The sequence below is a fragment of the Bos grunniens genome, chromosome 4 (assembly GCF_055505025.1).
Source record: "Bos grunniens cultivar Pamir isolate PY7600 chromosome 4, Bosgru_T2T1.0, whole genome shotgun sequence".
NCBI lineage: Eukaryota > Metazoa > Chordata > Mammalia > Artiodactyla > Bovidae > Bos > Bos grunniens.
Window position 1 is genome coordinate 28,090,939 of NC_141168.1, and position 15,633 is coordinate 28,106,571.

Consider the following 15,633-nt stretch of genomic DNA (forward strand, 5'->3'; position numbering starts at 1 on the left):
TTCTGGGGATGATTCACAATCTAAAGATGGAAGATAATCAGGCGGTAATCGTAGGCTTGCACTTCCATCCACGTGATCATGGGTAATGGCTTGATGCATAGATGGGGAGCTGAGGGCAGAGCTCTGAACGCTCTAAGGCCGAGAAGGAGATTTATATACCCAGACAAAAGCAGAGGGAAAAATGATGGATGAATCCATTCATTTCTTTAGGTGACTCTTCCTGAGAACGAATATAGGCAAAGTTGTTTTGCCTAAATGAATCGAACACAGCTGGCCAAAAAGGTTAAAAAAAAGTTCCAGATCCTCTTGGACACTCAAATACCATCTCCCTTGGGAAGTCTTTCCCATTCCTCAATTAACTGTTCTTTCCTCTGCACTCTCATGCCACCTATACTCTTCACAACTCTATTGTGTTGTTCTCTGTTGCAGTTTTTCACATGGCTTTCTCAACTATTAGACTACAAGGCATTCAAGAAGGCAGAAATTATCTGATTAACTTAAGCATCAGCCACAACCTATCAGAGAATGCCTTTCTTTTAGTGGACTTGTGATAAAAATCTTGGCCTCATTAAGAAAGTCTCCCCAAACCTATTTATTGTGCTAATTCCTACAAGTGACCCTTGAGGACCTTCTGATACCAACATAATTCATATAATTCACAATAATATCTTCAAAAGTGAAGAACTAGAACAGCCCTAGAAAAGTCTCATGCCCAGCTGCCCATTTCCTGTAATGGGACCCAACTGGAAACAAGTAGGCGGAGGAGACAGAACCAAATGGGCAAGTCCCAAGAGAAAGACTACCCCACTTTACAAATATCCATTAAGTTGCAATTCAATTAAAGTATCTGAAAAGAATTCATAAGTATTAGCAGACCCTGTAATTGCTTAATTAAGGATAGAAGGCTAGCAAACACAACTACAATAACAGCCTGATTCATTAGCACCTCTGTGATAGCAGAACGGGATTTCTCACTTAAACATACACTGGCGTTAATTGTGTAATTTGGTTAGGCACTGGTAATCAATGGGGATCCACCATTCCTGGGGCCAGGAGATGAGGATGATATTCCTGTTCACCTTCCCTCTCCTCTCTCATTAAAGTTCTGGCTCTGCTGAAACAGGCAGTTGATATCTCTGTTAGGATTGACTGGAGAAGAGACGTTACAGAGAGAAGGAAATGTGGTACTTTGTTCAAAGGCATTCAAGGTGGAAGGACACACAGCCAACCCTTTAGCTCATCGGGGACATACATACCATCACTTATCAAACCCCAGACTTCTAGAAGCTCTCTTGCTTGCCTTATGACAAGGGAGGCAGTTTCAAGAGGACATTTGTAATCAAAGAGAAAATAAAAAATTGAAAAATGCCAAAGGGCAGGCAAAGAAAAGCCTCGTTTTCTAGTCTTGTTTCATATGACTAGGTAACTGGTTAATTATAAGCCGCCTGCTGTGATCCACGTGGGAACACCCTGCCAGGTGGCTTGCCACATTCTAGATGGTTGGTACTGTGAGTTCCACATGAGGTGACCTACATCCACTGCCCACCACACAGCCAAACCTGGACATGTTGCTGCCCTACCATTAAGACCGAGGAAATGTAAAGTTAAATATAGGGGTCCCCAACCTCCGAGATCTAATGCCTCATGATCTGAGGTGGAGCTGATGTAGTAATAATAGGAAGAAAATGCACAATAAATGTAATATACCTTAATCATGTTGAAACCACCTTCCCTCCCCTCTTTCCATGGAAAAATAATCTTCCAAAAATCTGGTCCCTGATGCCCAAAAGGCTGGGGACTGCTGAGTTACAAGAGTCCAACTATCTGATGATATTAAGACTCCTTACAATACTTTGTACTGAAATTTCAAATTATTACTCTCTTCTCATTCAGGCATTTGATTTAATGACAGTTTGATACCCGCTATGCTTAGCCAACAGGACAACTTCCTGAGTTGTGCCCTCAGCATGACCCAGACAGCCCAGAGCTAAGAAAGTAATGCAAAATAAGGCACTGTCATACAAAGGTCACAGCAATAAGACACTCCAGAGCCCACTGGTGCTCTGAAATAAAAATGAGAATCATGGGCCAGGCAATCTGCAAATATGTGCCTCAGTGTCCCTTTAGACAAGGTACTAAGTAAAGGTGACACGCAGGACAAGTGAAAATGAACTAAAAATAAAGACAAGGTAAACTTGTTTCCTTGGTGGCTCAGTGGATAAAGAATCTGCCTGCAGTGTAGGAGACCTGGGCTCAATCCCTGGGTTGGGAAGATCTGGAGAAGGAAATGGCAACCTGCTCCAGTATTCTTACCTGGGAAATCCCATGAACAGAGGAGCCTGGTGCGCTACAGTCATGGGGCTGCAAGAGCTGGACACGACTGAGTGACTAATTCACTACCACTAGACTGCTTTTGTTCTAAGAGAAGACAGTGTATGAAGTGAAGTGAAGTGAAGTGAAAGTCGCTCAGTCGTGCCTGACTCTTTGAGACTCCATGGACTATACAGTCCATGGAATTCTCTAGGCCAGAATACTGGAGGGGGTAGCTTTTCCCTTCTTCAGGGGATCTGCCCATCCCAGGGATTGAACCCAGGCCTCCTGCATTGCAGGCGGATTCTTTACCAGCTGAACCACCAGGGAAGCCCAAGAATACTGGAGTGGGTAGCCTATCCCTTCTCCAGCGGATCTTCCCTACTCAGGAATCAAACCGGGGTCTCCTGCATTGCAAGCGGATTATTTACCAACTGAGCTATCAGGGAAGCCATAAGATAGTGTATGCAGCTCACTAAATGCTGCCAGATGAGAAGGAAGGACGCTTTTAATGCCCACAGAATGTTGGCCTTGTTAACACAGGACAAAGACTGCCGTGATTGCCTCGAAGAGTGAAGTAAATGCTCCTAGGCGGCGGCCTCCGCAGTAGGCGGGGGACTTTGAGCACTCTCAGTTCTGAGGGGGTAAGGTCACCTGCTCCGTGGCCAAACCTGAGCCAGGTGCTGGGAGGACTGAAGGGTAAACGCTCTCAGGAGGCGCTGACCTGTTAGCTACAGCTGACTCTGCCTAGCCCCACCTGCTATCCCATCTGACCAGGCAATCATTCCACATACAGGGGTGCAGGAACCGTGACAGAGGCCAGCTGGCTCGGGCCAAATGCCACTCCCTATCAAGCTGTGGGGCCGTCTGCCCAAAAAAGGCCACATGAAAATGGAAGTGTCCACCCCACCTCAAAGTCCAGAGGGCTCTCCAAGAGGCTGGGAGTGATGAGACTAGCACATACAGGACTGCTGAACAGCTCTCTCGACTTTCCCCTTGAGAATCACAACAATAACATCATTTTTACCGGGTGCAGGGAGTGTTCCACAGAGAGCCACCAAGTTGTGTCACGCGGACCACTGTCCAGGTGAGCAGCTGGAAGGTGTGAGTGTCATGTCTGTTTACACTCACATTCAGCTTTGGGGCTGGTTTCAGACGACCGAGGAGCCCTTCTCTCCAGGATCTCCAGCCATGTTCTCCATCTCACTCATTCTGTTTCCACTAGGTCACTGCCCGATGGATGACTGACTTGCATCCCCTCTGAGTTCCTGCTCCTGAGAATTCAGACCAGTGCTTCTCAAGATCCTGGTATCCTCTCACTTCATCTTTTTTATGTGCTTGCTAGCCAAGAAGACTTTGTTGAGTTTTCCATTCTATAATTGGCACTATGAAGACAATAGGTATACTGAATAGCTTTTCTAAGTATTCATGTCATGTTCTGTTCCGATCCTAACAATTACAGTTTTTATAAAGGTACTCAAGATGCTGACATCCTTAGAATGACCCTTTAGCACTCAATTTTCTGCACTGCTTTTTCCATTCTGTTAGACTGTTATGAAGAGCTGTCTATTTTAAACTCTGTTTCTTCTTACCCACGTTTACTCCCCAATTGTCTGTAATCTGTTAGCTGAATCAACCCTGATTAAAAAAAAGAAACTCCGTGACTTAGTAATCGATCAGTAGTATAAAATAATTCCACAGTTTTTACCTACTCGATCTTTTAAGGTAGAACCCAACACTTGGCTTCCAGAAGACTACTCTCTCAGGATTCTCCATCTAATCCTCTGGACACCGACTATCTGTTGCAAGAACCTATTCTTAGTGTTGCCCGTGCTGGTGGACATCAAACTCTGCCCAATAACTCAAGCCCTGGGCCACTTTACTTTCTCTTCTGTATTCAATGTCACCCTCCATCCTTGACCCCAAAACCCAAGTCATTCCCTGAATGAGGAAGTCTTCCTCTTAAAAACTCTTCTAACCTTTCCTCTCCTCTTTCACCAGCTTTTTGGCCTCTGTCCCTCTTGCTTCTTAACCACTCTCCCAACCTCCAGCCTCATGTATTCTAACTTATCTACCAAGAAAAACATGTCATGCCCCTAATACCTTAAACAACTCTGAGGGTCCACAGCATGTTCCGTGGAAGACTAGCTTCCTTCTGTATTTCCAGCCTCAGCCCACTCTTCACTCTACATTCTACCAAAGGATTCATGGTTCCCTGGACACATCAGAATATACTGTACCTCTATATCTTTGTACCTGTGGTACCTCTACCTAGAATATTCCTTCTCCTCCCCTCTTGTCCTGTCCTTACAACATTGCAGACTCATATCTCCTTTCCAACACAGCCCAGATACACAATCCCTGACCTCCACCCAACCAATGATTCCCTCCTCTGTGCTAGCTACTTCTGTGTCTTATAAATAATTCTATTTTCTTGCCTACCACCAAACACCACAGCTTGTTCACATGCCTGTCTTTCCTCTAGAGCATCTCAAGACCTAGGCCTGTGTCTTACCAGAATGCAGAGTTCCTTGCTCCAAACTCAAAGAGGAAAGCCAGTAGCTCTTCTTTCAGTGAGCATTCTGCTAAGTCAGGAGGCAGCTGGGGCAGCTCCTTGTCTTGATTTATTTGAATTAATGTGGTGGTCAGAGTCTCTTAGAAACACACGGTGCACAACTGTGCCATTCCACACAGAGTTAAGAAAAGCTCTGGTTATGAATTCACTAAGTCTGTGAGGAGGGCAGGAAGGAAACACTTATTGATGATCTACTTTATGGCAGCCTGCTCTGAACGTTTATACATCTCATTAAATCCTCACAAAAATCCTAAAAGGTAAGAAATGCTCTCCAGTTAGCCAATGTGTAAACCAAGGCTTGAAGAGAGTAAGAAAAACAACAACAACAAAATTCGCTGAAGTCTCCTGCTCATACAACAGCAGAGCCTCCTGTTCAAACCGAGGCCTCCCTGCCTCCTCTCTCTCTCATGACTCTCCCATGTTCTGTATCCCTGCCAGGATTCTAAACAAATCAGAAGATGCATAACACAACTGCATAGAGGATGGCAGGAGAAAAATGTAAAAGCTCATATTTTTATCAGGTATTAGCTTCTGTAATCTATCTTTCACTATGTAAGGTAACTCAAGCAATGCCTTTTGAATTGCTAAGGCTTAGAAGAATGCCAAGTACACAGGAGAACCGGCGGACGCCAAGGCAAGTGATTAGGCTGCCTGTGTCTCAGCAAGGTATGACCAGAAGGTTCTGCAGGAATACTCCAGCCAAGACAGGTCTAAAGCCCTGGGCCGGCTCCATTCAGGTGGTTTTAGGTTGGGAAGCCAGAACCTCAATGTTTTATTTCCCCTATAGATCTGTGGCCAAGTTTCCGGGAAAGAATAATGCTGTTTCTCTTTCACACCTCTGGGATCAAGCTCAACGCTGCCAAAAGGATGCTTTTGTTTTGCAGGCAGTGAGCAAAGAATGAGTTGAATATTATATCTCAAACCCTGTAACAACAAGGATTCACTGCTAAGAAACTCCTCCACTACGAGAACCTTAATAGGCATCCTGCCCCTCCGTTCACTTACAGCACACATGTGCAGACAACGAAAGCACAGGCCTCCAGGGGGGCGTGGCTTTGTCACAGCCTTCCTTTTCTAGAGCTGCCCTGAGCTGTGTATCATACATCCACTGGCCCCTTCAGAAGGCCTGTAGAGGCAAGAGGTGATCAGTAAGAGGAGACTTGCAGGAGACTCAAGGAGCCATGAGGGCCAAGCAGCAACCGTGTGCTTCATGGCCACATGCTCAGGGAGTCACTGATCACACCTAATGATCCATTTAGCTGGGGTCTGTAGGAGACCCTTATTGGGGAAGACACTATCAGTGCCTTCAATAAAAGGGAGGCTGAGGCAATGTGGCAGAGAATGGCAAATTCTACTCAGGAATTCAACAGAAGTAGGGCTGAGGCAACAGGACAGCCCTAGAGAAGGCAGCACGCAGCAGGTAAACACAACGGGAATGTCCTTTGGGAGTGAGCAAAAGTTTGTGTGCACAGCTGTGGGGTGACCCTCCCCCTCAAAGACCACAGCCTCTGCAAAGTACTGATGGAAATAATTTTCTTGTCTGCCAGCAGGGAAATAATGAAGCCATCTGCTCCTTGAATGCATACATGTGAACTACTCATAGAGCATGGTTCACACATAGACTTGTTGGCTTGTGAAGTATTATTAGAAAAGATAGGGTAAGAAAGATGGACATTTGGTCAGCAAAGAAAAGGAGGAAGGCTTGGGACAGTCCTGACAGTCCAGTGGTTAAGACCGCCTTCCAAAGCAGGGGCTGCAGGTTCGATCCCCGGTCAGAGAGCTAAGATCCCACATTGTGCCTCCTGGCCAAACAAACAAAACAACAAAACGTAAAATGGAACTTATATTGTAACGAATTCAATAAAGACTTTAAAAATGGTTCACAAACACAGCAGGGCGGTCTAGCCCAAATGGCAGACATTAGCCATGAACACTCACTCCATGATGAACACTGTCTTAGGTCTGGAATTCCCTTCACTCGGGATATGAGTACATATGTGTCTCATACGCTGTCCTACGTGCCCACGTCCTGTGGTTGGCAGGAATGAGAAGCAGGATGGAACCAGTGCTGGGTCTGCAGTAACAGCAGGATCAAACTAGGAGCTCTGTGTTCACGTCTCCATCAGAGACTAAAGCACCCACATGGGCTCCAAGTCCTGTGGAAAACCCAGTGGGAAGGAGGGCATGTGACCTCCAGGGATGACTTCTGAGTTTCAAGAAGAATTTTCAGAACACCACATAACACAGGAGACTTACCCGCAAGCAGGAAGGTGATAAGGCAAGTTTCCTTTGGCAAATACAGCTTGAGACGAGAACCACTGAACACATACTCCACCACAGCTTCAGAACGACCTGCCCGCTGAAGGAAGGGCAGAAACTGCTTTGCTTTTTGGGTGTCCTGAGGGAGAAAAGAAGAACCATCAGAAGAATAATGGAATCAAGGTAAATGTTTCTTTCTCTCTGGTCTGGGGCAAAAAGTCTGGCACACCACAGGAAGCTGGGCAAATAACCTTAGAATAAGACATTTCTGAAACCATGACAAAAACAAGAAACCCATGTGACATTCACAGGAGAAACAGAGTTAATCAAAAGCTTCTAGAGCATTCTCAATGGCTCTCTTCTCTCCTCTGTTCAATTACTAAAGCATTCAGTGGATATAAAAGACTTCCCTGGTGGTGCAGTGGATAAGAATCTGCCTGACAATGCAGGGGACAGGAGTTCCATCCCTGGTCCAGGGAGATTCCGCATGCTGCAGAGTAACTAAGCTCAAGAGCCACAACTACTGAGCCTAAGTGCTGCAACTACTGAAGCCCATGTACCTGGAGCCTGTGCTCTGCAATTAGAGAAGCCGCCACAATGAGAAGCCCGCACATTCCATGAAGAGCAGCCCACGCTCACTGCAACGACAGAGAGTCCTCTCGCAGCAACAAAGACCCAGTGTAGCCAAAAATAAATAAATAATTTTTAAGAAATTAGGATGGTGGCTTGAAATGAGAATTTCACTCTTCCAGGAGAGGAAAAAGAGCTCTTCTTCCTCCTACAGAAAATTAAAGGAAAAGACCAACACCTACCATCTTCAAGGTTTAACCTTCTAACCTTTAATTTTCAATTAAAAAAAAACATAACACCCAGGTTCCTGACACAGCCCCTAAATCCCTTTTCTAGGAAACCCAAAACAGCTCATCGTCAGTCTTTAATAGGCTGTGTTTTCCTAACAAGGAGGAGAGCGCAGCCTTTGTGGGGTCAGTGGGGAGGATCCCATACTTCAAGCCCTGCTCTCTGTCTTTCCAGGGATGAGGAGGGACTGGGGCATGCGGCTCCTGTTCCCAGCCCAGGAAACCTGCAACAGCAGGATGTGATCCGTGGGGACCAGAAGACACCACATCATGTCAGCACCAATAATTACAGAAATGATAAAAGCATGTGAAACTTTATACGGGTTTAAAAAAAACTTTTCCCATGCATCAACCCAAAGTATAAGCATCTACCCTCAAGAGTACCAACTCATGGACCTTCTGAACCTCAGAGCTCTCAGCTTCAGACGAGCTGAGAGCCATCAAATCCTTTCAGTCTCTCCAGCTAATTAAACAGATGACAGAGTAAGCAAGCATCAGGTATCATGTGGCATTGCTGGGGGAATAGTCACTGGATGAATTTCAGAGGTTTGCAGCGCGGCCGGCAGAGCCCCAAGCTCCCTCGGAGGACAGCGAGTTTTGCACACTTGCCCAACTCGGAAGACAGAAGCCGTCTGCACTCGCCAAGCTCTTCCTTCCTAACTCTGCTCCTAGCAACAGAGCTATTGTACCTAAATTAATGCACATTAGACAATGAAAATTTAACAAGCCATCAAGTATTTGAGAGTCTTCACAGCAGCCAAAGGGGCTCCTCTCATTCAGAAGCCGTGAGGTAGGCTGGGATGAAAGCAATATTTATAGTAATGAGAGTCATCCTTCTCTTTAAACAGATTCTTGGAGAAAAGGAGAGACAGTCATCTATTCTCAGTGTTTTTCTAAGGGCGTATTGGTAAAAAGGTAAGGTAACAATGAGCTTTAGTGGGTTGGGAACTTCCCCAATGAACACTTCACACACACTTCCATCCATATACAGTGGGAAGATGCTTTTCTGGCGCTTGGCTGAGGTCCAGAACAGTCAAGCAAGACAAATGCTCCACAGGAAGGAAGGTACCACCTGATTAAAACCCTTGTGCATGCTAGTCTAAATCTGCAACGTTACTTCTGGGCTGAGCCAATAAGTCAACAACAATTATTAAATTGATTATCACAAATCATGAGGCAACTTAAGGCCTCTAAAGAGAAGGCCTTTCCCTCGAGACCACAGTAATCTATATTTTTCAAAAATAGACATTTGCTCATCACCGTCTCTAAGATGTATTTATCTGAGAAAAAGATGCTTACGGGAATAAAATCGCACACACACGTACACCTCTAATGTTAATACTGAAAAAGAAAGTGGCAGCAAACTCCTATCTTGCTAATAATTACCTAGTTTATCAGGGATACTTACTCAGACAGAGAATCAGGGAGAAATGAAGGGGCCCTACTGTTAGCCATGTAAGACAGATACAGACAGATGGACCGATAAAAATAAAACAATGGATGTTCCTCACTCCTCCTAAGTCTCAACCTACAATTTAATCCTATTCCAGAAATACATGGGAAGAGAGCAAAGGGAATGTGACATGCCATCGATTATGACAATGAGAAGCAAAAGCCAATTGTGACAACTGAAGCCATGAAAGCAAATTCTAAAAACCCATGAGAATTGGCCATGTCTCTTCCCAGAGGCAAAACCGTGGGACAAAATGCAGATCTCTTCATCCTCTTGAGCAGGTGATACGCCCATGGACCATCTATTAAAGGAAAAGATGGATATCTTGCCCAAGGTGGTAGAGTTTTTGAAATAAAAAATTCTAATAAAGTGAATTAAATTGAATGCAATCACCAAAAGATGTCATCAGCTTTTTTGAAACTCACGTCACAGGCAGACAATGGTATCTGTCTTTCCTAGTCATCTCAAGCTCTTCCTTTGCTTGGCAAGTTCCTTTTCAATACAAAAATTCTCGAAACCTTTAGCATTTGTTTCTGTGGCTCAAGTGAAAAGACTGGAAAGATGGGCTGACAAGTTCCCTCAAGTGATATAGTTATAAGTCATTCTCTGTGAATTTAGCTATGGAATTTTTTCCTTTTTTTTAAATTTTAGGATTTTTGCTTATCTTACTAGAAAATGGACTAAAGGTTACGGCTAAACAATTGCCTTCCTAAGAGCCTGTGAAAGTACAGCAATGTGCTAGGCTCCAATACTCATTTCTAAAGGTTTCAGCAGTAGGTAAATAAGAGAAAACATGATTAGAGCCCAGTTTAAGCCCTAATGAAGAGTTGAAGATGGCAGGTGGATTTCAAGGGCAGCCAAGTGATAAAGTTGAAAGGACGTCATTAACATGACATTTAAAATTCTCTTCCAATTATTCAAAGCAGGACCTTCTAAGACCTGGTGAAATGACAGATTTCCTTATAACTCCAAACATATTTTAAAAAATAAAGATTAATGGCCTCAAATTTAAAGAAATAACAACATGGAGACTTAAGGCACAGGTAAGACTATTAAATATCAAATATTTCTGTTTAGGAATACTGTTACAAAGACCCTCATCCTCAAGTTTTCTGTGGAGTAAACCATTCTCAGGCTGGTTTACATGAGGTCTGGGAATCTATTCGCCGCAGCTCTCACAGTTGAGTTACACAGTCTCAAGGCTTTGAGAATGCATGTGGCTATATTAGCTATAGTTTTCTGTACTAATATTCCCCTCCACCAGTGTAAATAATCAAGAAGCAACTGTAGTTCTGACCAGATAAGTCTTCTTTGTTGCATTGGTAGTTTTCACATTACCTGTGCTTCAAAACAAACCAAACATTAAGTATTTTTCTGTCCTCCTAGAAAAGCTAATTTAAGGTTGCATTAGCTACATTTAACCTGCTATTGTGGATGGCATCTCTTTAAGGAATGTTTCTGCTTCTTCAATGCACCTTGAAATTGAGAAAGTAATGATGCAACAAATGTGCCTGGGGTGACTTCATTTCAAAGGATGTTAATATCTATACCTCAAATTTACAGGAATGAGGTTTTGAAGGACCTGAAGAAAGGCAGGATGATCCTCAGGGAGTGGGAAAGGTTATAAACAAACCTTAAGCACACACTCCTACTCTGCCCTCACTTCCGATGGTCAGTATAAACCTCTTGTAAACGTGGGTACATGTGTCAATGCCTATAAAAGATCCCCTTCATCAGTGAGACTGTAACTTACCTCTAACAAAGTACTTTGCTGTGTAAGCAAACACATGTTTGAAATAATTGAGTATAATGAATTACCAAGTTTGGGAGAGCGGGTAAGTTGTGGAGGGGGATGGGGTGGGGAAGAGACAAGTAAAGGAGAACCCTTATGTGGCAGTCACAGGGCAGAGAGCCACAAGAACACTACTCACACAGGTAGGTCCCCAGTATCTTCAAAGAACAGAACTAAATACAAATCAATCTCTCTAAATTCTGGAACAAGGATTTTGGTTGTCAGTTTACACTGGTTGCCAGCAAAGTGAAATCTATGATTTTTCCACTGAAAATAGCACAGAGAAGGCCTTAACATGGGCCTCCCTGGTGGCTCAGTGGTAAAGAATCCGTCTGCCAATGCAGGAGACACAAGTTTGATACCCGGGGTAGGAAGATCCCCTGGAGAAGGACTCCAGTATTCTTGCCTGGAGGATTCCATGGACAGAGGAGTCTGGTGGGCTACAGTCCATGGGGTCACAAAGCGTCGGACGTGACTGAATGACTGAACAAGGCATAACATAGTCGGGACTGGTGAGAGGCAGACATCACAGCACACAAAACAGTACAGGGAAATGGGAATAAGTAAACCCATTAGTTAACAGTTAACCACTCAGGATTATCATGTGCAAGTCTCAGATGGGAACTGTTAATAATGAAACTCACTAATTAGTTCTCATCATCACAACCACTCTTTGATTAACATCATAGGAAAAAGAACTAAAAACAAATACATGCAGAGCTTATAATGGTACCATGGGGGTATTCAACTCCACAAGACTGGGGAAACTGAACTCAAACATGATGAAGTCTCCTGCAGGTACAACCGCGTCCTGAGCTGCCCACTCCAGCAAACCAGGAGGGTCCCCCTCTAAAAGAGTTGACCCTGTCTCTGCAAGGGTGACCTGAGGCTAAAGGACTCAGGAGCACAAAGCTGTTTGGGTCCAACTAACCTTAATACTGAAGCAGCAAAGTATTTGTGTACAAGTGGACAGATACAGAGAGAAAAAAAGAGAACGTGGAAGTCAGTTCTAAGGTTACTTAAGCAAACATACACCCTCATTTTAAGCTGTACTGTGCTAACTTCTCATCGTAGGTATCTCTGTGGTCAGGGCACTCCAGCCCAGAAGAATCACCCCTGTAATCACGCAGCAGGCAGAGCATAACCACATTCCTGACCAGAAAGGTGAAAAGGAACTCCATCACTCCACACTCCCTCCTTCCCAACCCACAGGCTCCAGGGCCCCAGGTGGTCTTTCAATTCAGAGAAGGAATTTATGATTCCCTTCAAGGAACCAGCTGTCTAGCGAGACAATCTCCTGACATCAGGGGAGCCCTGGGAGGGGACATCTGGGAATGCCTCCAGCTCCAACATGACCACAAAGTTCCCCTTCCCTGGCTGGTCTGCCATGCTTCATGGTGAAGCATCTGTGAAGGGGGCTGGTGGAAGGTGTAAACAGCAGTGAGGTCCAAGTTTACCAGGAATGAAGTGAACACAGCAGAGAACCCTAGAAACAAAACCACTCTGACTGGAAAAAAATCTAAGAAACCACGTACACTACCAAAAAAAAAAAAAGGTGTTGCAGCTGGGCCATCAATAATCTCTCATTAAGTGTTGTCTGTGGTTTACAGTTTCTCACAGTGTTTAGTTAGCTGGCACAGTGCCTCACTCGGGCCTTCAAAGTGTTGGAACGTAGGAGAAACCATGTTTCAGGCTCTGGGCTCCATTCCTGGGAGGAATGAATCAAGAGGACATTTGCAGGAGCACTAAGTTGGAAGAAAGCCCTAAACTTGAGAGGCTGCATTCTTATGGGTAGCACACTCAGAGAACATGACCTTCGGTTTTCTTCCTTGCTTCAACTTCTTCACCAATTAGTAAGGGAGGGCAGCCTAAAAATCAGAGACCAAACGGCAGAAGGAGTCTGTGGGGTACACTTCCCATGCTGGAAGGAAGACACCTCCTTTGTATCCCCAAGGTCCTCCCTGGTGGCTTAGATGGTAAAGCGTCTGCCTACAATGTGGGAGACCTGGGTTCGATCCCTGGGTCGGAAATATCCTCTGGAGAAGGAAATGGCACCCCACTCCAGTACTCTTGCCTGGAAAATCCCATGGATGGAGGAGTCTGCTAGGCTACAGTCCATGGGGTCGCAAAGAGTCAGACATGAATGAGCAACTAAACTTTCTTCCTTGTCTTTGTATCCCCAACATGAAGGGGAAGTTTTCTCTACCACCAGAAGTGAAACACTGAGGATATGTCTGCCCTCTACAGCCCTGCAAAAAACAGGTGTCTGCATATTTTTATTGGGTTGGTCTTGCCCACCATCTGTTTCTGTTCCATGAAGTACAACACTGAGAAAAGAAAGCAGGACTTGGCAAACGCTAAGAAGAAAAGACACAATCATGTTTAGGATGAAAACATGCAAAGCAGCATTACAACAATCACAGCAGCCCAATTAAAAAGAAAGTCAAATCCTGTTCCAGAAATAGATTAGATAGAATATGGTCAGAACTTCTTCTGTCATCACCCCAAGTCAAAACCTCCCTCAACAGGGGACTGGATAAGCAAACTGTGATCCACTCACACAATAGAAGACTACTCTGCAATAAAAGGAGGTAACAACACGGATGAATCTCAAATACATGATTCCATTTCTATGACATTCTTGCAAAGGTTATTTACACTGTAAAGACACATTACAGATCACTGGTGGCCACGGACCATGGGAAGGGCTGGGAGCTGACTCCAAAGAGGATGGAAGAATTGTGTGTGGGGGAGGTGGGAAACATGAAAGCCTCTTATCTTGACCGTAGCGATGGTTACATGTGTACATGTTTATCAAAAGTCCATTTACATGTAAATTAAAAAAAAAAAAAAAAACACCACAGGGAACTCTACTTAATGTTCTGTGGTGACCTAAATGGGAAGGAAATCTAAAAATGAAGGGACACATATATACATATAACTGATTCACCTTGCTATACAGCAGAAACTAACATGACATTCTAAAGTTACTATGCTCAAATAAAAAAAAAACACCAACAATAAAAAATAAAAAAAATGTCTTGGGTAGGTAGACTATGTCAGATTTTCATTTTTAACTCAAGAAAATTTTCTTAATCAACTAGTTTATATGTATTTCACAGTGAATAACAAGTTCAAAATTCAGTACTCAGTAATTATATTTTAGGTAAACCACTTTTAGCTAGTCAATGCTTTGAAGTACTTTTAAAAATTTAAACTGAAAATAGTTTGAATGAGAAAGCAAAAGGTTAGACGACCACAGGAAAAAACTCATGTTTCCCAAAAGCACCATAAGAAGTATCAGTTCTCAGGCAATGGCTAAGAGTAAGCATGATGCCATCCTCAATTGGCTATATAGAGGAAATGTTCTACTCAAGCAATGAAAAGAGTACTACTAAGTACACACGTCTATTGACATTTCTTTTCTACCTTGAAATAAAATCATTCTGTGATCTGGCTTAACGTGCATAAAATAATACCCAATTCCCAATCAAATGAACATTCTACATAGGCTCAGAGATAATTCTTTTACTGAAATGACTTTCAGTTTCCCAAATGTAACTGGTTGAAATTATGCTGTAAGAACCGTTCAATTTAACCTTTAGAAATGAAGTCAAAGCCTTTGAGAGGAAAAACCTGCATTTGATCACCAACAGGAAATACAATGCCCTTGGTTTTTCTATAAGACAAAAAAAAAAAAAAAATCTGCTTATAAGTTTAGTGTATAGAGAGTGCAGTTGATGGTATCTCTATGCCTCAGACAAAAAGAGCAGAGGTAAGTCTATACCTACGTAGGATAAGGTATCAACTATAAGCCTGCTCTCTTCCTATTTCAATTCTCTTTCTCTAGCATGGATAACCAAGGCAGTGCCAAGCCACATCTTTGCTCCAGTCTGCCAATCCACAACTGTCTCAGAGTTATGGCTCATAATTTGTGGTTTTCACAAATAAACTCCATCTTCTTCCCACCCACTACTTCACCCAAACTACCCCATCCCCATTTCTACAGATTCTAGCTCTCCAACAGATGACTATTAACAATCCTTGGTTAAAGAATTCAGTGTTTCTCAAATCACAAAGGTATTCAGTGTTTCTAAAATGATGACTTTTTAAATTCCAGCTCTTCCTGGAGTGATGCCGTCCTCCTACTGACCTCTGCATGAACGGTGGCCCGTGGGGCCTGATACATAGCAGATGTCCTGGGCTGACCTTGGAAATTCCCTTCACATCCTTTCCTAGGCTGTACTTCCTGAATCCATGTCATTCTCCTTAAAAATCTTCCTCCTGACAACCTTTTCCTTTAAAAAAGAAATCCTATTCTTTTATGGAGCAAATGTTTTATCTTAGGTCAGGTAAGTAAATATAGGATTGCTTTTGTATATTTTAT

General features: G+C 43.6%; 1 protein-coding gene across 4 annotated transcripts in view; it reads right to left on the minus strand.

Moving 5' to 3' along the window:
* SND1 (staphylococcal nuclease and tudor domain containing 1) overlaps positions 1-15,633 on the minus strand; it is a 421,555-nt gene that overhangs the window by 148,908 nt on the left and 257,014 nt on the right. For all 4 annotated transcript variants that reach the window (XM_086395775.1, XM_086395776.1, XM_086395778.1 and 1 more), the window contains one exon: positions 7,142-7,283. In XM_086395775.1, coding sequence (XP_086251901.1) covers positions 7,142-7,283 — 142 coding nt within the window. The remainder of the gene's footprint in view (positions 1-7,141; positions 7,284-15,633) is intronic.